The 25,100-nt window shown below is 38.0% G+C and overlaps 4 protein-coding genes and 1 non-coding gene across 6 annotated transcripts; 2 read left to right on the plus strand and 3 right to left on the minus strand.

Annotated features, from left to right (window-relative positions):
• Positions 1 to 228: 228 nt before the first annotated feature.
• Positions 229 to 5,181, plus strand: LOC145889462 (atlastin-3-like). Its single transcript, XM_082980421.1, has 9 exons — positions 229 to 463; positions 1,660 to 1,797; positions 1,868 to 2,023; positions 2,349 to 2,405; positions 2,472 to 2,697; positions 2,866 to 3,035; positions 3,713 to 3,787; positions 3,850 to 4,050; positions 4,237 to 5,181. Exons 1-9 carry the CDS (start codon positions 278 to 280, stop codon positions 4,438 to 4,440), a joined length of 1,413 nt encoding a protein of 470 aa, XP_082836547.1. The 5' UTR covers positions 229 to 277; the 3' UTR covers positions 4,441 to 5,181.
• On the minus strand, positions 3,492 to 3,565 carry Trnat-agu (transfer RNA threonine (anticodon AGU)). The gene has a single exon. It is a non-coding gene; the product is annotated as a tRNA-Thr (tRNA).
• An 11,104-nt stretch (positions 5,182 to 16,285) lies between the features above and the next one.
• On the minus strand, positions 16,286 to 17,629 carry LOC145889597 (DNA polymerase delta subunit 4-like). Its single transcript, XM_082980577.1, has 3 exons — positions 17,475 to 17,629; positions 16,723 to 16,842; positions 16,286 to 16,669 (listed from the first exon to the last, which is right to left on the minus strand). Exons 1-3 carry the CDS (start codon positions 17,542 to 17,544, stop codon positions 16,515 to 16,517), a joined length of 345 nt encoding a protein of 114 aa, XP_082836703.1. The 5' UTR covers positions 17,545 to 17,629; the 3' UTR covers positions 16,286 to 16,514.
• Positions 17,630 to 18,320: 691 nt separating this feature from the next.
• LOC145890023 (uncharacterized) lies at positions 18,321 to 20,143 on the minus strand. Its single transcript, XM_082981066.1, has 5 exons — positions 20,012 to 20,143; positions 19,836 to 19,944; positions 19,583 to 19,690; positions 18,845 to 19,498; positions 18,321 to 18,688 (listed from the first exon to the last, which is right to left on the minus strand). Exons 1-5 carry the CDS (start codon positions 20,141 to 20,143, stop codon positions 18,321 to 18,323), a joined length of 1,371 nt encoding a protein of 456 aa, XP_082837192.1.
• A 1,440-nt stretch (positions 20,144 to 21,583) lies between these two features.
• LOC145888761 (atlastin-1-like) lies at positions 21,584 to 25,095 on the plus strand. Of its 2 annotated transcripts, none has more exons than XM_082979595.1 (9): positions 21,584 to 21,844; positions 21,976 to 22,104; positions 22,364 to 22,522; positions 22,821 to 22,880; positions 23,177 to 23,399; positions 23,633 to 23,814; positions 23,942 to 24,013; positions 24,158 to 24,358; positions 24,581 to 25,095. In XM_082979595.1, exons 1-9 carry the CDS (start codon positions 21,668 to 21,670, stop codon positions 24,830 to 24,832), a joined length of 1,455 nt encoding a protein of 484 aa, XP_082835721.1. In that variant the 5' UTR covers positions 21,584 to 21,667; the 3' UTR covers positions 24,833 to 25,095. The 2 variants fall into 2 exon arrangements, with proteins under 2 accessions (XP_082835721.1, XP_082835723.1); XM_082979597.1 differs by having other exon boundaries at positions 24,158 to 24,318; positions 24,581 to 24,736.
• Positions 25,096 to 25,100: the final 5 nt, after the last annotated feature.

The raw sequence follows: 25,100 nt of genomic DNA on the forward strand, positions 1-25,100 counted from the left end.
TTGGTGAAAACGTACTAAAACTTTGTGACTTACATTAGGGAAGGTTGACCTCTTTACAAGGTTCAATGCAACCAGTAACGACGCCAGGCCAAAGTTACTGCGCGCTAGTCTACACAGGCAGTCACGCAGAGAAGGAGTGATTTTGGATACATAGGGTACGACCAGTGAATCTGAAAATACGTTGTCTGAATTACCAGTTTGTATATTAACACTGCATTAGTTGTAGAGGAACTTTCTTGCATCGGTGTAAGAATTTAACTGAAAAACCCTCAGTATAATGGCAGCTAAAAAAATTTTGGATTACAAAAATGGGAAATTTGTTTTCAACTACCAAAACATTCCTACCACAATAGCAGAAGATAGCGAGATGGGTTCTAAAGAACTTGGAATCATTTCAATAATTGGCGAACAAGGATCCGGAAAGTCATTTCTACAAAACGCCATTGTCAACTATTTGCAGATTGTAAGTAACATTATTTACAATTAAATCATTACTAAAAAAAGCCTTGGTTGTACTTTTTACCGCAGTTTTGTATAAATATAAGTGAGTAATACTAGTTTAGTCGTGAAATAGCATTTAAGGACAATTAGTGGTTGCAAGGTTTTCCACTAGTGTCTATTCATTCTGTATTGACATGTTAGTTACGTTACACGGTCCTTGGCATGATGAAAAACCGAATTGTAGATAACTGAAATGAAAAGATTGTGTTACTAAATAATCCAGGTGGGATTCTATGAATGATTTCTTGAACATGAATGTTTACAACACAGCTACATTTTGGCTGGTTGTAAGTTGTTATTATGTTATACTTTGTTATACTTCTAGAAGGCAATGTACATTTTCCAAAGCTTTCTCGGCTAACGCGCCCAGTGCTTACAAAAACACAGCAGGAGAATGGTCAAAGTTATAATTATAAAAATTATGGTTAAAACAGATTTAAAATCATAAAGTCATGAGCAGTATAATAAACTATGGTTTTCCTCACGACAACACAAAAGCAACTTCTAAAATATATTTCATTACACGCGTTGTATTGCCAGTTATGTTCACGATGCGGAACCCAACCCACTCAATACCAACGGAGTAGCCTAGCATGAATACCAGTCGTAAATTTAAAAATAGAAAGGCTTTATGTTACCGCAACGGTCCCCAACCGGGGTAAATTTACCTTACCTTGGGGGTAAATTGGATTTACCTTGGGGTTAACATTTGTCAGCAGAAAATTTGCACACTTTTTACTGTACGTCGTGTAGTTTTTGAACGGTTATGTTTTTGTTTCGTTCGCAATTTCGTTCGGGTTTGTATTACGAAACTTCTCTTTTCAATTGCAACTATTTTGACAAATTAGTATGCTAAAACATGGGGGAACCTAAAGGTTGGGAACGTATGCGCTAAAGCATACCAACCCAACCATTTTGCGAAGAAGCAGATATAGAAACGTTTTACTTTGGACCCAAAAACGATAAAGGAGTAAAGCAGTAAGAATTTTCCATATTTCCCATTGAAAATTACATCTTTCGTTTCATGTGACACTAACAAACATATGTACACTTAGTGCAACATTAAACCGTATAGGGAAGTTGAGGAAATATCGGATATTTAGTCCTAAATTTGAAACTCTTCATGTCCATCATTTTTAGCATAACTTGTTTCTACAGGGACAAACCAGTTTCAGCGATGAGGAAAGCTTGCTTCAAGTATTTCCACTGGAAACCAGTTCCGATCCTGAGACAAGCGGGATTGATGTGTATGAGAATTACATTTGGTATGACCCAGAACGATCAGGAAAATGTCCGGTAATCCAGCCAACAACACGATATGGCACGTTTATTTTTTCGCATCAAAACAAAATCTTTTGCACGACAGCATTACGTGAGTGTTTGGGATACGGAAGGATCATTGGATCCACATCAAGATGAAAACAAAATCCCTGCAATTCTTGGAATGACAGCGTTTTGTAGTTCCGTGACAATTTATAATGTTAAAGATAAACTCGACAGCAATAACATGGGAAATATGCAGGTATTTTCAATTTTAGGGATTCATTGATATATGTTATATATGTTGTATAAATGAATATAGCGAAATATTATGTTTTATAATATACCGTCGCTGGTTGTGTTAATTCCGGCGCGTGCTGCCTTTTTCTTGTGACCTTCTTACGCGTCATGTGTCACGCCATGTGCTCGTCATTCGATTTACAACTACCAAAGAGCAAGCACACCACATTTTGGTGACCCCGACGTGATTTGAACAAGCAATCTTTTGAAGTAATGTATAGCGACATATTATGTGATAATGATGTGCCGTTGCTACAACGTAAAATATATTAAACCTGTATTATTAGGAACTGCTAAAAAAATTACGTGATTCCTGGAAAGAAGCTCTCGATAAGCAGTTTCAAGTAAGAATAATAACCACGACAGAAAATGTTTTTAAACAAAGCGTCAACAACGCAATAATTTCTTAGGACTTGGTAATCGTGATTCGTAATTTGGACGATGACCGTTTCAATTTCGGCTTCGAAGGTGGAGACGAATACAAAAAATTTCATTTGTCAAAAGATGGCGTAGGAAAAATCAAACCATTTTTTGAGGAACTGGAACTGGTTTTTCGAAGCGTTCGTATCTTTTTGATGCCAGAACCCAATACGAATGTGCGCAAAAGGGCAAAAAATCATTCTAGAAAGATGTCAGGTAACAGTTATACACGTAGATATTAAAATAAAAATGTGGAATCACCTCATAGGTAAACTTATTTTTTGCATTCACTCTAGTCCCACACAAGATCAAAAATTTGTCATAAAATATAATATTCAACAATATCCGACAAAACGCATGCAATTCGAAACTATCGTATTGCAGACATAGATGAATTGTTTCGATCAAGCCTTCAAACTTTTTGTGATGTTATTGTCGGAGAGCTGTTGGAACCGAGAAAATTTGAAGATGATTTTCTGACCATCAACAATCTGTACTCGATGATGTCACAATTTAGGGAAGACTTCGTTTCTCCTGGCCAAATTTTAAACAACGTAAGAATATCAGGTTATTTAATTTGTCCAACATTCTGGTTTGCCTGTTACTTGGGAATGTTCTGTGCTTATACGTATCGCTTTATAAAATAGAATAGGGACAGTGCAAGAAAGGTTGAGTGTAGGCAAAGTGTTACTGTCATCAGTCAACCCAAACTCCAATTCTTATCACATAATAGCTTTAACTTCCTCAATTAAATTACGCATAGGTCAAACGGTCACATCAAAAGAACCATAAATGAATGAAACTGTGTGTGGACTTTGCATAAGCATTTTCTCCAGACAAGACAAGTATTACCATGCATTCGCATTGCAAGACAGGAATGCCCCACTCCGCAGGCCCTTTATATTTGGCGATCTCAGCTCTCGTATTTTTATCATAAGGTTCACAGGCTTCGCAGCCAAGCTGGATCAGCCACTTTTCCTGACATGTCGGAGCGAGATCGGAAAAATCAAAGCTCCCGGTGAAGGTTTGAACTCACGGCGTGGGCTAACTAGGCCCAACGCTCTACCAACTGAGCTACAGGAGCTCAATGGTTTCACGGGGTATATTGTGGCCAAGGTACACTGGTGCGCAAGCGCACAACTTGCCAGGCGACCTTCACATATATAAGTCTGTGAACCTTTTTAAGAAAATAATCAAATTAGTAACGTTTTAACACAACCATGTATTTCAGGCCATGCAAGGAAGGATTTTTGAATCAATTACGCAAACAAGCCTTAAAACATATCAGGAAAACTGCATTTCTAAGGTAAAGTTTGACACAAAAGCTTGACAGCCATCACACAACATAAAAATACATGGTACATACAGTTTAGAGCCTTTTTCTCGGTTGTGGCAACGCGAAGAAAAAAACACGAGGAAATCAAAAAGTTAGTCATTTCCGAGGCAGAGAAAAAAATAAAAGTGAAAAACTTCGGAAATCTCAAAACTAAATCGCTTCTTGCTGGATTGGCTCAGATTCTAGAAAAGCAGTATGAAACGGCTGAAGATGACCTGGCCAATAAACGAGAGGTGAGACTTCTATTATTCCGTGCAATGTTTCGATGTAAGTTAGTACTATAGCCTTTGTGCAAGGTGTAAATATAGAGTTATTTCTGTACGCTTTGTGTCAATTTGTTTTGAGAGTTAATTTCTTTCCAAACAACTGCAACAAAGCGTATTAATAATGAGCATATATGACTACCATTTGTTTCGCAGATTACTTTCCTTTCCATTGGTGGATTTGTGATAACAGGGGTAGCAGTTGTGTTTGTGTTGGTGGCACCTAGTTTGGCAAAAAAGTTGTTGCCTTCGCTTTTATGTGGTATTTTGGGCCGCATCTTTGCCAATTTGAGGAAAGGCAAAAATGAAACCCATACAAGGGATGGTGTCACAACCATTGCTCGATACTTTCCAGACTAACGAAACTACATATGTTTTGCACAATCAAACTAAAAGTGCTCTGAAAAAAACTATTCGTCGCTTCATAATGTACATACAGGATTAGCCATACCATGCTTATTTCGAGAGCAGTGCCCTAAAAAATATAAATGTGCATAAGTTTCTTATCTTAGTTTGCTTATTTTCATCAAATGCGGATTGTTAATTATATGGCACAGTGCTGTGATAAACGATTTTAGTTGTGTCCAAGGTCATCATCCTGACGTAATTACTAATATGGGTTCCAAAATCGAGCGAAATGATTTTATTTATTTTCGTTATTTAAATGTAGTTTCGATAAAAGTAGTAGTTTAAAGATAATCCTGTGTGTATAACTGTTGCTTTTTTAACCAAATAAATCTGATGTGCTCATATGCACGCAAGTAAACATAACTCGATGACTTTTTCTTACATTACATTGATAGCGTTGGCAATTAAACTAAACTGCACCTTTCCTCTGATTACTTGGACTGTTTTTACCGATCAATCTGGTACAACACGAAAGTCTAAATCAAAAACTGCATTTTTCGTACCGTTTGGTAAAATAGCATATGTAGCCTACTATTGTGATTTTAATAATTCATCACTTGCCGTTTATAAAGCGATTTTCCAGTTTTGTTTTCTGTATTTTCTGTATTGAGTTGTCATTGCATGTTTTTGTGAAAAGGGAATTGGAGGCGAAAACAATTCTGTCATACTTTCCAGAATATTGTATATTTGAACCCTTCGAGGAAAGTATATGTATGAAGGCTTTATGTTTCTATGACGTTAATTGATATATCATTAATAATGTTGGTGTGATGTGTTTTATCGTTAGTAGTTTACACAGTTACTCTATTGACTGTCAGTTTGAAAAAAAAGGCTACTAAAAGGCTTTAGTACAAGAAATGTAAACGTATTTCGTACACGTTTTAATATTTTGACAGCAATAAAATTCGGATCGATCACCGAAAGGCTGTATCTGTACTTATATAACGTCAGTCGAAAACTTATAAAATGTAGAAAAGGAAAGTAAGTTCAACGACCTTATGATTACTAAGTTAAATTATTGAGGAAATCCTGTTTTCCATGTGAACCGTTAAGTTCTAGTGTTTCCTCTGGTCTGGGCTGCCTGCGTTGCAGTCTCGCGTTGGGTCATTCATTTATTCATTCATTCTATTGTACACGAGAATGCTAACTCTGTAACGTAATACTGTTTGGATTCACAAGGCTTAAAAGAATAAACATATTTTGATTGGAAAGGACGACTGAGAATATTTTATTACTGGAGAAAGTACAAGGAAGCCGGGTCTTTTGACCCGAGGCCTATTCTCCTCAAAACAGACGAATAAAATAAAGTGAGGAAACAGTTTACGCTATATTATGAACCAGCACTTGACGGTTCACATCGAAAACAGGATTTGCCTAAAACTTTTAACTTGATAATTACGAGGTCCAACTGTAGGCGTATGTTTCAAACGATTAGGCTTATATGTTTCGATTTCGAAAGGTTGCTTTTCGCAACGATTGCAAATTGTGCATTACCTTACTGGTGAATAAATGAATCTCTGGCACAGACAAACGTTTTTTGTCTTATTTTTGGCTTTGATTGAATTGGTATTACAAAAACAAAACGTTTTTCGGTTGAATGTAAAACTTGATTTCGTCGTTGGCAAGGAAGTAATGAACCATGGATAAAAACCGAAAAAAATCCCAACCAAATAGTGCTGTCGCTTGTAAAAGAAGATCCTACGTAAATAGGGACAAAAGCACAAGAGTGTTGACTTTTGTTGAGCGCAAACACAAAGATACGCCAAGAGCCGGCTGTAAAAAAATGCGGAACCGATTTGGAAGGTTTATAGTCGCAGATTAACAATGCAGTGCTGGTAAAGAATGACTTTGATTGTGCTTGTTTTTTTAAAAGGGCCTGGCGACGCTAGCCAGGCAAATATTTCTGCGCAATCAGGGTTCCAGCAGCTATGGAGTGTGGCTGTGCTTTCGGCACAAGGAATGTAAGTCACGATACAACTAAACAGCCCTGCGAGAAGAAAGGTCGTCTAAAATGGATTTTGGTATTTGCTATGCAACAAAAGCAGGAGTTATCGTGCGTGTTTCAATTGATTTCAAAAATACTTTTTAGGACAATGGCAGCTAAAAAAATTTTAGATTACAAAGATGGGAAATTTGTTTTCCATTCCGAAAATCTTCCAACGACGGTAGCAGAAGATGATGACTTTGGTTCTAAAGAACTTGGAATTATTTCAATCATTGGTGAACAAGGATCTGGAAAATCATTTCTACAAAATGTTATTCTTAACTATTTGCAAATTGTAAGTAACAAAACGAAATAGAAAAGCCAGAACTAATATGCAAATCACAGCAGAGCAAACATTTCGAACGCTGCTGTGTTCATTATTAATGCTGTAAGGTAACTGCAACAGGGCGCGCTTAGAAAGGGCAGGCAATTGCGAAGACAAACAAAAAAGTATAACTGAAACTGAAATAGCAACTATCCTCGAAGGTCCACCGCAGTGACGTCATCATTTAAAATGTATCGAGCTGCAGTGAAGCCCTAGGTGTTAACAAAACATCCTGTGTACTTCCACCTGCAGGGACAGAACAGTTTCATCGGTGGAGAAAATTTGCTCGACGTATTTCCGCTTGGAGCCACAACCGATGCTGAGACATACGGGGTGGATGTGAATGACAAATACATTTGGTACGAGTCGTCATCGTCTGGAAAAAATCCGGTATAGTACTAAACAAAACGTTGCGAGTTCAGGGTGGTCTTTACACTGGTATACGACGGTAGCATGCGGCTTGCAGGGAATATTAAAATATTTCTAAAGTTCTGTTGGTTTTCTGAAAAAATCGTCGTTTAAGTATAGAACATTGCGTTTATTCAAATACAGTTTGCAGTTTGTTGATTTGTTTGTTTTGCCAGACTTCCGTAATCTCACCTGCAGTGAGGTCGGTAAGTCTAAAATTTGAGTGGCCAACAGCTTGCGATGAAACAGTATTCCTGGATGATCGCAAACATCAACCAACCTGGCCTGGTTTAATTTACGCTTCGTTGAAAATAAAATCTTTTTCTCGACAGCATTACGTGAGTGTTTGGGATACGGAAGGCTCATTGGATCCTCATCAAGATGAAAACAAAATTCCTGCCATTCTTGGAATGACGACGTTTTGTAGTTCCGTGACAATTTATAATGTTAAAGATAAACTCGACAGCAATAACATGAGAAATATGCAGGTATTTCTAAGTTCTGCTGTGGCCTGCTTATACAAATTATAATAACTCCCCCTTCAGAAACTGCTGAAAGATCTCCGTGATTCCTGGAAAGAAGCTCTCGATAAAAAATTTCAGGTAAGAATATTAGCCCACAATAAATTTACTTTCGTGCCCCTGCGTGTTTCAGTGTGATTCAATTGTTGCGTTATACCTGATGAAGTCTCGCCGCATGGCAGACGAAACGTCGTAAAATACAGTACGTTTATGCCAGAAGAGCAGTACATTTTTAATTGCAATATGCCTGGCAGCAACAGGAATTTCAAATTTAATAAATTTACAATAACACACCCCTCCTTTTCTCCAGGACTTGGTAATCGTGATTCGAAACTGGGACGACGACCGCTTTAATTACGGATTCGAAGGTGGAGACGAATACAAAAAAGCACACTTGGCTAAAGATGGCCGAGGAAATATTACAACGTTCTTTGAGGAACTGGAACGCGTTTTTCGAAGCGTTCGAATCTTTTTGATGCCAGAACCGAATAAGAACGTGCGTAAGAAGGCGAAGAATAATTCTAGAAAGATGGAAGGTGACGCAGAATGAAGTTTCTTCCATTTACTCTACTGTATTTTACAAAATTATCATCGGGAATATGCTGGATCGAAACTACACCCGTAGTGTTGAATATCGACACCGATCCGAAATATTAACATCAAATCGTACATTCAATGCGCTTTAGTTAAAATTTAAATTTTGTCGCAGCAGCTAAAATACAAGTGTTTTTGCGACTTTTATGAAATGAATGATGTCAATTAGTAGGCTATTCGGTCCAGATTCTGTCGAATATTGACTGGGTGTATTAGTCCGAATTCAAATCTTTTGTGTGTTATCGCATTCCCGATTATTAGTTTCCATGCTCCAGAATGAAGTCATTTGTAAAAGTCACAGTATAACACACAATTCTAAACGATATACAATAAAAAGGAAAGCAATTCGATCATATCTTTATATCTGTTGCAGACTTGTGTGAATTGTTTCGATCTAGCCTTCTTACTCTTTGTGACGTTGTCGTTGGAAAGCTATTGGAGCCAAGAACCTTTGAAAAAGATGTTCTAACTATCAACACCTTGTACACGATGATGTCACAGTTTGGGAAGGAATTTACTTCACCTGCTGAAATCCTAAACGATGTAAGATTATCACTTCATTGAATACATGTTAGTGGGTAAATTGCTTTGTTAAACGTTTTTAACTGAGATCCTTAAATGAATTTGTTTGTCTTGCCTCTGGGGTTAAAACTAAACCCACGCATTCAGCCGTTAGTTTTTTGCTGTGCATAAATAGGATTTGAGTTTTGAGTTTCAAAAAAAAATTTGAGTTCAGCAATACTATGCAAATAACTGTTCTTTCAAATTAAACTCTTTACCATCAGACATGTAGATATATGTATTTTTACGCACTGAAAAGGTGTTTACATGTTGAAAAAAATCTAGTTTTGCATCCACGTAACCTATAGGTCAGTATTACTGTTGACAGTAAAGTCAAACAGTAATACTTATTTCCCCGCTTTTTTTTATCTTACACGCATTCTGTTTTGTCACTGAACTGCATTCAAGTTATACCTTGTTGTTTCAGGCCATGCATGGAAGGATTGTGGAACCAATTATTAAAAAATGCCTTAAAACATATCAGAAAAACTGCTTTTCTAAGGTAATGTTTTACATGAATTTGTCATCCACAGTAAAGCACAATCTCGTAAACAGTTTATAGCCTTCGTGAGGTTTTCGGGCTTGGCAGCCCAGGCAATGCAGCCTATAGCTGGATCAGCCACTGGATGCATTGCCTGGGCTGCCAAGCCCGAAAACCCCATGATCGCGATACGTTAGCTGTGATCGCCAAGCAGGGACCTGCGCAGTGGGGCGATTCTGTCCATCATGCCATTGCATGTAATATTACTGCGTTACAGTTCATAGCCTTTTTCACATTCATGGAAACTCGAAAAAAAACTCACGAGGATAACAAAAAGTTGGTCATTTCCTATGCTAAGGAAAAAATAAAAAATATGGGAATTCCTAAAGCAAAATCAATACTTGATGAATTAGAAGGGATGTTAGAAAGACAGTTTGCAGTGGCTGAAGATGACTTGGCAAACAAACGAACGGTAATACCTATATAAAAGCGTCCGTACATAGTACATTTTTATAGTCGCAAGGTTTATTGAAACAGTATTTCTCCCAAATTTCAATCCAAATTTTGTGTAGGAAATATACTACGTCTATATATAAAAAAAGCCCTTCACTGATGTGTCATATATGTTGCGCTGTGTGGCATATTTTCAAAATTCGTTTCGTGTTCAATCTAAAGTCTTGGGTAGGATGACGCTTTAATTAGATGAAACATGTGTCCGCAAACCAATGAACAGAACTTTTTAAATCATGAAGAAAGCGTGTTGATAATCTTTCTCAACTGTTGCAACAATACTTATTATTACGTCATAGACCGTATGAGATTGCAACACACATTAGTGTAGAGCAGTGGTTCCCAACCTTTTGTGGTTGGTGACCCCCTATATTGATTTACGCTAACTTGCGACCCCCACCGTTTTTTTCCCAACAGCAATATCAATCAAAGTGCATTTTACAGTATATCATTTATTGGCAATCACTTTGCTCCATAAGACGGCTGACTTGCAACTTCATAGCCAAGTTTGAAATCCGTGGTTGAGTATTTGACAACGCTAAAATCTGAAAACTACCTCCCAAGTCAAATCTCTGACGTTTCAAACCGTCTTCATGACGTTTGAAGAATTCCTAATCTTTTTTTCACGTGTTGGGGGTGCATGGTGTGTAAATGGCGGTTTAATTTAGACGGCTTAATTCAGCACTGCACCACGTTGCACACACACGGAGGCTTTTTAGTGCAAGTGCAGATTATGCGGGTAAATCCAAACTTCAAATATTCTACGCTTCTTCTCCATGACCAGAGTTAAAGAAAAACACTGCACCTTGATATCTCACTGCTACTTACAACTGAACGCCCGAAACTGCTTTTTGATACTTTCATTGTTGATGACAATGATTTCTGTGATGTTTCAATGACAATGCCTGTGCACAATGTTAGTGGCACAGGCATTACTAGCGACAGTAGGCCCAACTAGTTGTTTGTAGCCTATGCGTTGTAACAAGTTATGAAAACATCACATATCTGTCGCGACCCACAGATAGCCTTCCCGCGACCCCCTTAGGGGTCGCGACCCCCAGGTTGGGAACCACTGGTGTAGAGAAAAATGTGCATTCATAGAAATCGGCAATTACTGGCAAACAAGATGTAACAGATAATCTTTCTCAACTGTTGCAACAATACTAATAACATATTACTTTGCAGATAAGTTTTCTCGCTCTCGGAGGAATCATTATAGTTAGTGGGGTAGCGGCATGTTATTTCTTTGCACCAGTTTTGGCCATAAAAATACTCCCGCCAGTTCTTCTTAAAATACTTGAACGGATTTACGACGCTGTAAAAGGGAAGAAAAATGTCACACATACACAAGACGGCATCACAACACTCACCCGTTGTCATTATGCTTGATAATCGATAGAATGCACATGGCTCCGTATTTTACTTTCTGAAACGTTGACGTCCAGTACGTAAGTGGTGTTTGTAAAGAACCAAAAAATAGGTATTTCTTTGATGACGGAAAAATATTACTGATTAAAAATGAAGCTGGAGTCGTTATAGTACCATAAAGGAAAGGTTGCCATAACGTATTGCCCCCGACCATCGCTATTTAGAGACCTTATTATAATTTTCGCAATTATAAGGTATATTTTGTAGATGCTATTTGGAAAATGTTTCGTTAATTTAACATTTCTGTGTTTATACCGTTTGCAAATGTTTGCACTGTTTGTATACAAATCAAACTGAGAAACAAAAGAAATAAACTGCTAATAACTGACGGGAAAGCGTGACATATTGTCATTCTATAGCTATACTGATTGACAAAGGTTGCCATACAACATCAAACAGGTTTCATTATATTTTTAAAATTCATTCAATGCATGAAAACTGAAAGAAACACAAAAAATAAATTTCTTCTCGTAATTCAGTCGTATTGACGATTGAGCTCTTAACAAAACAAAGAATCAATGTATTTCTTGTGCAATCATATTTGCCACATGTATCTTAAGTGTTTTTAAATGGTTATAGACGAGTTTAATGACAATTCACGAGTTAACTGGCATTCCTCGACATACCAAATTGCGCCATAGCCCACTGGTTGGGAAACTCTTGGTTGCAGTACCAAAGTAAAGGATGTCTTAATGTATTGTTAAATATAACATAAAACTTTGCCATGAAAAACTATAAATTAGGACAGCCAACAAACGGGGAACTACACTGTCACACTACACGTAAGGTGTAGGAAAAGCTCTTCCGTTCATATATTCTTTTCTTATTGCGCATCCATGTGGTTTTGTTGTCTGTCATTGCTTTGTATAAAAGATATGCAACTACAATACCAGCAGACAAAAGTGCGTCGTATAGACGTCAAATTGTAGTATACAGTTTTTTAGTGGAAAGTGCAAATTCCAAAGACGTCAAAACCTGACGCTAATCAGACGTGGTTAGCTGAAAGGTCTATTAACGTCCAAATATGCTCGTTGCGTCGACATTTGGTTGTAAATTTGCATCTAAATACGTCTGTTCTTACCTGACGAAGTTCATGTTTAGCCTGCATAAGGTTTCAAATAGCCCACGATGTTACAGCTGAAAACAAGTTTAATAAAAAGAAAAGAATGCATAAGAAAGGTTTAAGGTTTGGAAGTTTTAAATTTAGGCAGAGGTGCTTGGGCTGGAGGACGGGCGACCACCTTTTCTGCCGGGTGCATGCTTTAAGTAATCTCCCACATGCTTCGGGATACAACTTTTTAATCGGTCACAAAAAAAAATTAAAATGTGATTACCAGTTCAAAATTTTATTAACGTTATTCCATGCTGTTTTCCCCCCAATTAGATTTAATTGCTGTTTCTGAATAATTAACATGTGCATGTCGCTTGATGTACATACGCATTTCCATTTTTGTAAAACTTTTGCGATCAGATAATATTAAGTCCCAGCAGACCAAACTACGTCGTATAGACGTCAAATTGTAGTCCCGACCAATGGTAAAAATCTGGTCAAGTTTTTGGTAGAAAGTGCAAATTCAAAAGACGTCGAAACCTGACTCTAATCAGACGTGGTTAGCTGGACGTTCTGTTAACGTTCAAATATGTTCCTTTTTACCAGTGGTCGAAATCTGGTACAGGAAGGCTCATTGGATCCACATCAAGATGAAAACAAAATTCCAGCAATTCTTGGAATGACGGCGTTCTGTAGTTCCGTGACAATTTACAATATAAAGGAAAAATTTGACAACAACAATATCAGAAATATGCAGGTGCAAAAACTGTACGAGTTTGGTTATTGTTCCTTTGAATATGATATCATATCACCTCAATATAACATAATCTTTTAGAAGCTGCTAAAAAATTTGCGTGATTCCTGGAAAGAAGATCTCGGTAACCAGTTTCAGGTAACCAGTTTTAACAAAAGTAACGAGTATAAAAACGTATTGATTAAACCCTATATGGTACGAAATACATTTTCAGGACCTGGTAATTGTTGTTCGAAATTGGTACGATGTCCGCTTTGCTGTCGGCTTCGAAGGCGGAGAGAAATACAAAAAGGCACAATTGTCGAAAGACGGTAAAAACATTAAAGCATTCTTTGAGGAACTGGAACGGGTTTTCCAAAGTGTTCGAATCTTTTTGATGCCAGAACCCAATCGGTATGTCCGCGAAAGGACAAACGATACTTCCAAGAAGATGATAGGTAAAACTTTTGTAACTATATGAAAAAGTTATATCCTTAAAGTTGGCTACGCTTAATCCCTACTTTTAGTAAGTGCACGATGTTGCTTAACCCTGTTACTAAATGCAGGTATTTGAAAATATCGCAGTTAAATGCAATTATTAATCAACGACATCCAACAATAACCTTTTTTGTCGTTTCTGTTTAAAAGAAATCAGAAAAGAGTTTCGATCCAGCCTTCAGACATTCTGTGATGTTGTAGTCGGGGAAGTAGTTGAACCAAGAACCTTTGAAAGTGGTTTTCTCACAATTTTTACCTTGCCATTAATGATGTCACAATTTCAAGAGGGCTATACTGATGCTGAGGAAATTCTAAACAATGTAAGAGAATTAGGCCATTGTACTTATCCAATTGATTTTCTGAAATAGCTAGTTTAAAGGATTCTATGGAGAATTTTGGTTTATTTAACAATGTGTTTTGCATTGCAACACGAACACCCTTTGAAAATCAACCCTTTAGTAAGTTTTTGGAGTTTTAAAAGACACTGGCTGTGTTTCAGGCAATAGAAGGAACGATTGTGCAGACAATTATGGACACCTGCCTTAAAACATATCAGGAAAATTGCTTTTCAAAGGTAAAGTTTAAAAGAAAATCGACTGCAGTAAGAAAACCCAATGTTTCATACAGTTTAGAGCCTTTTTCACGGTTGAGACAACTGGACGAAAAACACACGAGAAAAACAAAAAGTTGGTCATTTCCTATGCAAAGAACAAAATCAAAGAGAAAAATATGGGAATTCGCAAAACAAAATTGATACTTGATGGATTAGAAGATCTAATAGAAGAGCAGTTTAAAATAGCTGAAGCTGACCTAGAACATCACCGAGAGGTAGTATAACTATTAAAATAGAGAGAGTGTAAACTATTTTACCGCACATGAATCTGAAAAGGTTTCATGTTTGGTATATTAGCAGTTTAAGAACAAACACTTTTTTACCACTTTATAACAAATTAAGTTTTTATACCACAAGATATATGGCCAGTTGGTTGGGCGATTAGGTTTCATAGGTCTATATAGCCGCCCAACCCATATACGAAGAAGAAAACCTGATTGAGATTCCTGGCCGTAATATATAGTGGGTTCGAATCCTGACGTGGTAAGAAAAGTTATATGGCCATACAGCACCTTCAATTCATTATGTATTCAATACAAAATATTTTATAAATTTGATAATATATACACGTTCGTTCAGTAATTTTTTGTGAGCATGGTCGTCTGTTTTAAGATGTACTGGTTCATTTTACCAAATGATGCTCACCGTTTGATGCTATGAGTATTTTTACTATTAGGCTACTAGAGACTACTTCATAATCGTATAAAAATTGAACCTCAACCAAGTTTATTGATACAAAAAGAAGAAACGCACTATATAGTACAGAAGAAATGCACTTTTTTAGGGAATTCGACTTGTCATAATTCGAAACCTTTTAATATTTTGTTTAAACTTGGTCTTTTGAAACTGCTTTCCACTCGTTACAACAGGCCTCTAGTGTCCTGCTTCTCGCTTTCGGAAGGCTTTCTAAAACGTACCCATCGCGGCACTTTAATGATTTCGAAAAAAAAAATAAAATAATGAGCAGAAAGCAGTTTTAAAAGACCAAGTTTAAACAAAATATTATAAGGTTTTGAATTATGACAAGCCGTATTCCCTACACTATATTGTCTAAATTTTGATGGTAAATATACTCGCACGATTATTAACATAACCGATTTTATTGTACAACGAATAAAGATTGTTGTTACCTTACGCTAACATCCGCAATATATTTTTGACAGGTTTGTCGCATTGTTCTTGAGGGAGTTTATATTATTGGTAATGCAGTTGCAATTATCTTCCTAAATCCATTTTCGAACCCAACAGTTGTTGTTTCTGTCATTGTGAGTATCGTGAGAGGCATTTATGAATTGATTAATAGAAACAGAAACAGCACACAAACAACAAACGGTATCACTACAATAACTCGTTGTACAGCAGCTTGAATCAACCTTAAACACAGTGCTGTACCTCCCGAAACCTGAAGTCCGTCTCGAGATTTTATATCTTTAAAAGACATTTGAATAATTATCAATTGTGATGGAGTAAAATGGAGTGTCTGCATGCAAGTTTTACCCTATCATGCCTTTTCCTTCCAACGTCCATAAACCACGTATAGCAATGATGCTATTTGTGCATTTGATTAGTTACAATCGATTTGCGGGCATGAGAGTAGTGAATGTTAACTCTTAGAAAAATCATGATATACGTTCGATGTATTTTAGCGTTCATTGTTTGCATAAAATCAATACTATAAGATGAGATTCTATTCTCTGATTTGATTTGCACAAACATCCCATGTAATTTTTATGGAAATGTCAAATGTTTAAAAATATATATTGTATAGCTGTAAGAAAAATTTGTGGGTGTTTCAAGACGGCAGAAAATAGCCTGCACAGAAATCAACCAGGATACTTCCGAGACTAAAAAAAGCAACTTCAAATAAAAATTAATAAATTATTGACTATTCACAATAAAAAAGTTAAACTTTAATGAGACAAGCCGAAAAAACAATTTCTGATTAAAAAAAAAAATGCAAGCTGTCCCAGAACAAGGAAAGCTGATCAACTTAATTTGCCAATATCAGCTAACACGTATTGAAGTGCAATGGCATTGTCGCCATATTGGTTTAAAGGCACCTTTTCCTGCCGTTCATGCTAACAAAGAAATATTAGAAGGAAATTTATTGTCAGAAGGAACATTTGCTTTGCATACACAATCATATTTGTAATCCCATGATGATATTTTTGTCACAAAAATTAAAACAAATTTGGCAGTGGAACAATATAAAACCTAAAAACAGGTGTAGAAACATGCTTGAGTAAAAACATTACAATACATACACAATAAAAACACTATAAAAAGCGACAAAACATACAAATTATTCTTAGCAAAAAGCTAATTGGTTGCTTGTGTAAGCAGGGTAATTGAATTCCACAATGGATTCACATATGTATCATCATCAACATTGCTTTCAATCAACTGTTTAATTCTGGAAGGTGGATTTAGACCAAGTTCATAGGCTCGCTCCCATCTTTCAAGTCGAGTCAAGCCTAGTGATAGTAGTTGCTTTAAATAAGTACATTTCCAAAACATATGGTCTTACCAAGGCTGGGGCCAAACTTTGTGTCGAGGTCAAACTGTTTGAGATAAATTATGTCATCACATTCCTTGATAACAGTAGAAGCTGAATGATCATGAACTGACTGCTTCTCTTTTTTAACACCTGTACACAAAAGCAGTTGCTAAAAATAAGATAAATGACATTTTGTTTTCACTACAACAAAATTGTAGAAGAGAAAGTACCATATAATCAAACAAAGCAATGTCTATATAAGTCAAATGAATTCAGACTTTTTATTAAAGAATTAAATTTAAAATCTTAAATTAAGATCAGCTGCAAGGGCCACATGAGGCTCTCAACCATTTTTATGCAAGCCCTCGGTTGCGGGACTATTCGTGGAATGTTTTTTTTTATTGATTTAGAAAGACCCTTTTTCTTGTTTGTAAAAATTAAATGTTTGGCAAACTGTGGGCCCTTTTAAGCGTTGGGCCAAATGTGCAATCTGGCCCTAATTTATTGCAGCTCCTACAATTTTGGGTTTTCCCATTTGGATCCAATACAAAAAAGACTGAGAATCACTGATTAAAATAATTTGCTGCAAAAATAATACACAAATAAAACAAAAAATAAATAAAACACAAGGCACCAAATTATTGAAACAGTGTTTTAAACATGCAATTTTGTTTAAATTAACAGATTAATAAGTTTTTGAGGAGCCTTATACGGTAACCCCAATGCTATTCTTAATACCCCTCACCCACCTTTTATTTTTAAACCTTTACTTATTCAATTACCTTTTGCTTTTCCCGCTGGTCTTGTTTTTGCTTTTCTGAACTGGTTTGTAAGTTGCTGTTGATTCGACATTGCTGATTTGGTTATTTTCAAATCCTGAATTCAAAACCAAATCGAATGGCAAACATACAAACAAGGACTAACTTGCATCACACAATCGCAATGCTCTGTTTATTTTTAGATGTACGCAGTGAACCAGGTTAAATTTGTTTTTTACGGGTCATCGATTTTACGCATTCGCTCTCCGCCGCTTATTTATTTTTATTGTTTGCTAGCTAGAATCTGCTGGATGCTTCGGATGTTCCAAAAGGTAAACAGAAAATGAAATTACGAAAACAGTTTTGGATCTACAATTTTCGTAAGTCAAACATAGTTGTTTAACCAGGTTTTTATTTTCTTATTTTACGCCAGGGCGGTAATTTTGGGTTGAAAATAAAAAATAGGGCAACCTTGTTTTTCTAACTGTTTTGATGTCAATTAACGTAATGGATGCCCACTCAGGGTTCGCACAGAAGTTTCTGCTGTAAAATTAGGTTAGGCTATAAGCCCCGGTCCACAGCAGGGTTTCGAAAAATGGTAGGCTGAACCTGTAGACAAGTGAAATAAGCCACAAAGACACATTATTTACTACTCATGTAAACTCATTCTTTTCGATAATCACTTTGTTAAAAAAATTATGTGGTAGAAAAAGCTTACACATAACAAAACCGAACATAGTCAAAACTTCACTTTTTCAAAATAGTAATAGGCCTCATATTAAAAAGTTGCCACAAATACCTACAAGCACAAAAACTGTAATCGCACACACGAAATCACACGAGAAGTGAATAAATTCTTGTACGAAAAATTCATCTCGACGATCGGCCGCGATTTGTTAAGTCATTGTGATCATATATTTCCCTTTCTCTGGATAGTCGGTCGTAACTTTCACTCGTATACTGTCCATACGACTTCGCGTTCTTCTTGCGTTTCTCTTTCTTCTCCACTGGAAATTCAGAGTCTTTTTTTCCGAACACGGAGTAAAATCCTCTTTTTCTCCCCAAATTAAAAAATCTCCCTCGGTTTGTACTCTTATCATTCTCCGTTGTGGAACTACTTTTGTGATCCTTGAGTTTTATGCATCGGTATATAAGAAATCCCACCAGCAGTGTGAACACAATACCAGCGACAAAGCACATGGCTATGTAAACCACCACAGGACCACAACACGGATGACCTAATGCACACAAAATAAGAATGTAGTACAATAGTTAAATTTGAGGTTTATGCGTCCAACATTTGCTTGTTAAGAAAACACTTTAAAGAAGACAGACAAAAGTAAAACCATTCTCAAAGTTTTGGTTTCCTTATTCCAAAAGTTACCTTTACACACCTGTAAAAGTTATGGTAACTGATCCACGGCCTTTTTGCAGAGACGAATCCCGCGGTGTCTCTCCTGCATTCATTGAACCACCTCCTCCGCCCCATCCGTTTGGTGGCCCGCCCCCACCACCAGAATATCCTCCACCACCCCCTGCTCCTCCGTCGGCACTCCCAGATCCACCTCCACCAAAGCCGCCATTGTTTTCCAGCACGCTTCCCCCGGCGGAGGTAAACATCAGGTAGCCTCCAGCGCCAGGTGAAGTGCTTCCGAAACCTTTGTTCGTATACTTAATGCTTGGCAAGGGAAACTCCACCATTGCCACCTCGGCCACGCTTATGTAGCTGGCCTCGCCATTTCCATTCCATCCCGCTCCGCCACCAGACGAACTTGCCCCATCGGACGCCGCTATGCCCCGAGCGCCGCCAGTTCCGTTGGCTCCACCAGTTCCCTGCTCGTTAAGCGTTCTGGAGCCTGATTTTCCGTCGAGCGTATATGCGGCATCTGCGAAGTTCTTCGCGGACAATGGGGCATTTTCTGCTCGCGTGCTTCCTCCACCAGCAACTAGCATTAGAAAATCGTCGCTGCTTCGCGATACGAATGTCCCTCCGGATCCGCCAGGACCACGTGTCGTACCCAGGGTAAAGTCGTAGTCGCTCTGTTGGCCTATAAGCGTTGTTGCTTTAACTATTTACAGCACTCTTTGCAATTGAGAAAAAAATTGAGATACGGCAGTACGAAGATACCTACCGACTAATATTTTGAACTGCTCCCCCTTTTCAATTCGAAAATCGGCGGTGACCTCAGCTCCTTGTCCGTAATTTCCCTGAACAAGTTCTAAGCCCGATGGACCACGAGCTGCAAAAATAACTGGCTTTAAAGCTGGATCTCTCAGCGCAGATATAGCGAATTTTATTTGTCAGGGTTAGCAGTCCTGCTAATAGTTTAACTGCAAATAATGACGTACTTCCTATCAAAAGAAAATGTTGCAAGAGTAACTTACCCGTAAACAGATACAAGCCAGAAACAGGCGCGGTCCACAGTTGAATGCCCTGGTCTAGTGTCACATCGCCTTCAAGACTCGAACCTTTGTAAGCCTGGTCGCATTGGGCCTTCAAACAAAATACAAGGTATAAACGCTTGGTATAATTGAGAATTTCTGAAAAACATAACACAAACCTGGGTTGGGCCGAATCTACCCTTTTGGCTGCAATCTGTAAAGTCCCAGCGCATTTCGACCACAGCTTCAGTTTCGAGTTTGCCAAGCACTACCGAAAGCACACAGGAACATATCCAAATCGCTAGCAACATAGTTTTCTTGTTCAAGTCCCCACACCACAAAGCACTAAAAACGTACACTATTAATAACGCAGTTGATTAATAGCAAAGGTATTTCTGCATGTCCTGTTCTCGTATTTTACAGCAAACAGCACGCGACTTCGAACGCGCTTTGTGGCGCTATTACGCCTTTGTAAATACCAGTATAAGTGGTCCATCGCCTGCGGGTATAAAAGCGTAATTGGAAAAAAATCGAACCGATGAAATAGTTTTTTGGGAATCTATGCCATGGGGAAAAAGTTTACTATTGACATTTCATTGGACGTGGATGGCAATGCAACAACAACAACATGCATACATAAATGCAATACTTATTAAAAACAAACAACCCCAACACTTGAAGTTCAAATCTTTATAGCAGTACAAGAACCTGTTTTGCATAACAGGCAGCAGCACGGCAAACCGTTTTGTTTCAAAATTATGGCAGACTTATAAAAAGATATAATGTCAAAGCACCTCAACGATGTACAGTATATAACTTGATAATGACGTAAGCACAATCGTTCCGGTCCTTCCCAATCGGGGCGATCTCGTGCGGGGAATAACCAAGGGGAAGCGCGAATCGTATAGCCCCGCGTCATGTCTTTAAATGCAGTGAAGAAAAAGGAACGGTTTTAGTTGTATGTCAGCTGTGTGGAGTCAACAGTCAGTATCTAATGAACGAAAGATTGCCGATATTTTATATGTAAACTATATTTCTCTGCGAGGATGTTATTGATTTTGTTGACGTTTGTTTGTCACCACTCTTGCACTATGCAGAATTGTGAAGCGGTACCATTGACTGGAACCGTATGGCCAAGTCATCCATAACCTTTGCTTGAAACCTACCTTTTGGGAAAAGTCATTGGAATATCTACGTAACCAACAAATGCGTCATTTGCTGTACAGCTTTGATCGCGTCATTTCCGTGTAGTGATTTGTAAGCGTTTATCCCGAAGTCTAATCAACATTCATCAGGCCAACGTATCGCACATTCATTCGTTGCGCTTTGGCGCATGAGAACATCACGTGTGCACCTCTTGGCGTTCTGAGCGTGTCTGGAGAGGAGAAGCCTGTTTCTTTATAATGTCTGGCGGTCCCAGCACGAGGAGAAACTTGAGATTCGACCCCGGTGGTTTTACGACCAGTCTTTACACGGCTCGGTTCTTACAATTTAAAGCGAAGCCTTTGTTTGCCGAGAAATAGTATGATGTTGTATGAAAGGCTAGTGCGAGGCTTTTAGCATGCAGGATTACAAAGGAAACAAACAAAAGAACCGGGCTTTAACTTGTCACACTCAATACACATCATTATGTAATTGTCAGTGGTTTTTGTTTAATTTTGTGAACTGCAACTTCAAACAACAAGCGTTCATAGCAACAGGGCAGGTGTGCAACATTACTGGATTATTGCAGTGATTTAAACTTGACAGACGCTTTTCCATTCTCTGCAGAGCTTTGGTGTCAAGTGCTAGTTTCCAATCGATAAACATAGAATTACTGCTGGCTGTGCGTGAAAATGGGCGACCTAACCAAAATTCTCGATTTACATGATGGAAAATGGACAATTCTGCCACAAAACATTCCGGACCCTGGACAACACGCCGACAAAGCTTTGTCAATATTTACGTGTGTGGGAAGTTTCGGCATTGGAAAATCATTTCTCCAAAATATTTTGCTCGGATTCATTCAACACGTAAGTTTACGCTATCTGGTTATATTTGTGAAGTAACAATTTTCGGGGTTAACTGTAGTGCCCTTGAAATGGTGGGTAATGAAAAAAGATACACTATTAGTATTTGACACATACATTGTTATCTTTCTTAGGGCGAAAACTATTTTGAGGACCACAATGAACTGTTGGAAGCTTTTCCCATTGAAACTTCTGTAAATTCGGAAACAAAGGGCATCGACATGTACAAAGATTACCTCATACCTCCTGTGCACAACGAAACGGTATTTAAAAATATACGAAATATCAGTATTTTACCCGTTTAGGTTTCATCTGTTCAGCTTGTGACTGAGGACAGTCTAGGCATATATATATATCTGACGGATTAATGTCAAAGGCAAATTCAGCCTCAAAGTCTTTACTTACACTTGGCTAGGTAGCCACCATGGCAAACAGATGGATTTTAGGAATGTAGTAATTACGCTTACTTGGATTAAAACGTGGCAAAAGATGTGACTTGTAACAAATTCGTAATCCATTTAGGAGTCTGTGTTGGCTTTATGGGACACAGAAGGTCCGTCAGACCCCAACCAACGCCAAGATCACGCACTCACCGTGTTTGGACTGAGCGCCTACTTCAGCCAAGTTCTAATCTACAACGTGAAGGAAAAGTTCAGCATGGAAAATATGGATAAAATGCAGGTGTCACTTTCGAATCTCCCATATTATAAGATTAGTCAAATACGTATTATTATTTTGAAATGTAAGCTTGATCCACTGTCAATAAAGCGTAATTACATGTGTGTGTTCAATAAAGCGTAATTACGTTCTGTGTGTGTTCATGAAACGGAAACCCGTGGTTTCACAGGCAAATAAACTCGTTTGACTAAAGAGTCTTATTTTATCTGTAAACCAAGTGGAGAAATTGTAACAGAGCACAAACATGTATTGCATGTGAAATACTGAAAAAGAAGCAATACTGGTTTATTTGTGTCCACAGACATTTTTGGAGGAAATGCGTACAGCGAATGGAGGTGGGGAACAGACCAACCTGTTTCAGGTGGGTTGCAACACCAAAGTTCGTGGTTCAGTGACGTTTCAGTGCGTTCATGTGGGCCAGTTTGTTTAGAAGCAACCTTTGTTCTATGGAGTGTTTAATAGCAAAATATACCTCTAACAAATATTCTTTAAAACATGTAAAAGTGACAAAGTGGTGACTGTTACGCATAAATTTTTATGGGGATTGGATAAAGTTACATTAAGGTTAATAAGAAACACCGTAAATTTTTTTGGAAAACAAAACAGAATACGGTTACGATTATCCCACTATTTTGGGACACGTACTTTTAAATTTAGACGTTGGTAATTGTGGTACGGGATGCCGATGAGGAGTTCGGATACTGCTGGGAAGGTGGAAAGGCTTACCTGAATCACATGAGGGAAGAGGCCGGAGGTGCCGGACAGACAGACGCATTTCTTCGGGAGCTGGAAAACACATTTACACAAGTGTTGGTGTTCATGATGCCACCTCCCAACCAGGAAGTGAAGACGAAAGGAATAAAAATCTCCAGAATGCGAGGTTAGAGACAAAATAACAAGTCGGTAGGTTATGTTGTTGTGTCTTACCGCATTGACTGTAACAGCCCAGTGAGTTTATGACGTCACTGCTTTTTAGAGAGCCTGACGTGGGTGCTATTTGAATACAATTAGTTGTCCCTTTTTGCGGCATTTTCGGGATGTAAAACCTGTTTTTTCTAAGAAGTTTGGTAAAGCAGGAAACAACGTTAGATTTACACAATGTGATTTTGTCAGATGTTGATCTGTTGTTTCGCCATGCGTTGCGGATTTTCGCACAACAGCTGTTTTTCGAATTCGTTGAACCATCGAGCGTGAACGGCGAAGTCCTGCGCGTTGGCGATCTCGAAGCACAGCTCACTAAACTTGCTCACCATTTCCAAAACGGAGGCGAAAGGAGGACTCACACCCTTGCTAATGTAAGCCTGAAAACAAAAAAATGTTGTGACAGTGTTGTGGTTAAACGTGTGGCGATTTTTAAACGTGTGACTGTTGAAGGTTTTTGGTGCTTTTTGCAACCTCATATACGTGGTTAAAACTTTACAGGCAAGAAAGGAAGAACACATCCGCAAAGTGCTGAACGACAGTTTCAAGAAATACCAAGAAGAACTTTTAGAGGTTGTATTGAGTCTCCATAAAACAATCCACAAAACATTTTTTTATAAATATTTCGTGATTGTTTCATTTGCGTGACGTAATTGGTGCAACACAGTGTAGCAAACTTCTGTGGCACTTTACCAGCAAGTTAATTTTATCATTAAGAATCGAGGTTGGTTTCAAGCCGAATCGACCAGGAACGAACGACACGAGGAACTGAAACAAAAAATCTTGAGGGATTTCAAGATAGACATCGAGCTACATTTTGTTGAAACTGATGTCGTTGACGCCGCCACTCTGGAACTAGAGAAGCTTATGGACAAAAGGTTCGAAGCCTACAACGACAGCGCTCATACAGCGCAACTAGTGAGTTGTCAAGTCCTATGTCCTGTATTGTCATTCAGGGACTTTTGAGACCCAGTATTTTGGAACACCAAGCTAATACAAAAAAATAAAAAAATAAACTGTTTTATGGTTAATGATTCCTAATTTGTTTACCATTATTATGCACAAACCGTTTCAGGACCTTTTTAGAATTCCTAGAGCTAAAATTAGTTTCAGCAATTAGGCATTATATCTTCGTTGTAGGCCATGTGGGTGGTAGGAGGGGTGGTGATCAGCGCTGGGGTGATTGCTGCCATCGTATGCTTTCCTGCCGAAGCAGCCGCCGCCGGAAGGGCAGTGTTGCCTCACATTCAACGTTTGGTATTGCGCGCGTTACCAATATTGATGCCGCATGTGGAAGGAGCTGTCAATACATTAGTTGGCCCCACAACTGTCCCAATTGGAAGCGCAGTAATGGCCATAATTGCAACTATATGGCAACCCAAAAAAGTTTGAAGAATTGAATACATTTCCATATGTGTGGGTTTATCTGAAAGGCTAAAGTTGCATTTGCTTGCGAAACTTTGCTTCACAGCATGTGTTAATACTATTTGCAAAGTGTTTGTATAATTTTATACGTCGCTGGTATAGTATGTGCATTATTTTATAATATTTTGACAACAAAGTGTTGTAAATATTAATAGGCTATGTAGTGTTTTTCTTCACTTCCAGCTGGAAAGATCAAATTTTCCGTCAAATAAACTGTTTCTTATCTTGTTTCTTA

This window comes from Ascidia mentula, chromosome 2 (genome assembly GCF_947561715.1).
Source record: "Ascidia mentula chromosome 2, kaAscMent1.1, whole genome shotgun sequence".
Classification (NCBI taxonomy): Eukaryota; Metazoa; Chordata; class Ascidiacea; order Phlebobranchia; family Ascidiidae; genus Ascidia; species Ascidia mentula.

Bases quoted from the DNA above. Each gene is read 5' to 3' on its own strand.
- LOC145889462 (XM_082980421.1), top strand. From the start codon at position 278: ATGGCAGCTAAAAAAATTTTGGATTACAAAAATGGGAAATTTGTTTTC. The intron at 464-1,659 runs GTAAGTAACATT...TTGTTTCTACAG, and splicing joins TTGTCAACTATTTGCAGATT to GGACAAACCAGTTTCAGCGA. The intron at 3,788-3,849 runs GTAAAGTTTGAC...TGGTACATACAG, and splicing joins AGGAAAACTGCATTTCTAAG to TTTAGAGCCTTTTTCTCGGT.
- LOC145889597 (XM_082980577.1), bottom strand. From the start codon at position 17,544: ATGTCGAATCAACAGCAACTTACAAACCAGTTCAGAAAAGCAAAAACA. The intron at 16,843-17,474 runs GTAATTGAATAA...TTTTGTGTACAG, and splicing joins ACCAGCGGGAAAAGCAAAAG to GTGTTAAAAAAGAGAAGCAG. The intron at 16,670-16,722 runs GTAAGACCATAT...TACTATCACTAG, and splicing joins AAAGTTTGGCCCCAGCCTTG to GCTTGACTCGACTTGAAAGA.
- LOC145890023 (XM_082981066.1), bottom strand. From the start codon at position 20,143: ATGTTGCTAGCGATTTGGATATGTTCCTGTGTGCTTTCGGTAGTGCTT. The intron at 19,945-20,011 runs GTTTGTGTTATG...TTTTGTTTGAAG, and splicing joins GTAGATTCGGCCCAACCCAG to GCCCAATGCGACCAGGCTTA. The intron at 18,689-18,844 runs GTGTGTAAAGGT...TGTGTGCATTAG, and splicing joins AGTTACCATAACTTTTACAG to GTCATCCGTGTTGTGGTCCT.
- LOC145888761 (XM_082979595.1), top strand. From the start codon at position 21,668: ATGGGCGACCTAACCAAAATTCTCGATTTACATGATGGAAAATGGACA. The intron at 24,014-24,157 runs GTTGTATTGAGT...TTTATCATTAAG, and splicing joins ACCAAGAAGAACTTTTAGAG to AATCGAGGTTGGTTTCAAGC. The intron at 24,359-24,580 runs GTGAGTTGTCAA...TCTTCGTTGTAG, and splicing joins GCGCTCATACAGCGCAACTA to GCCATGTGGGTGGTAGGAGG.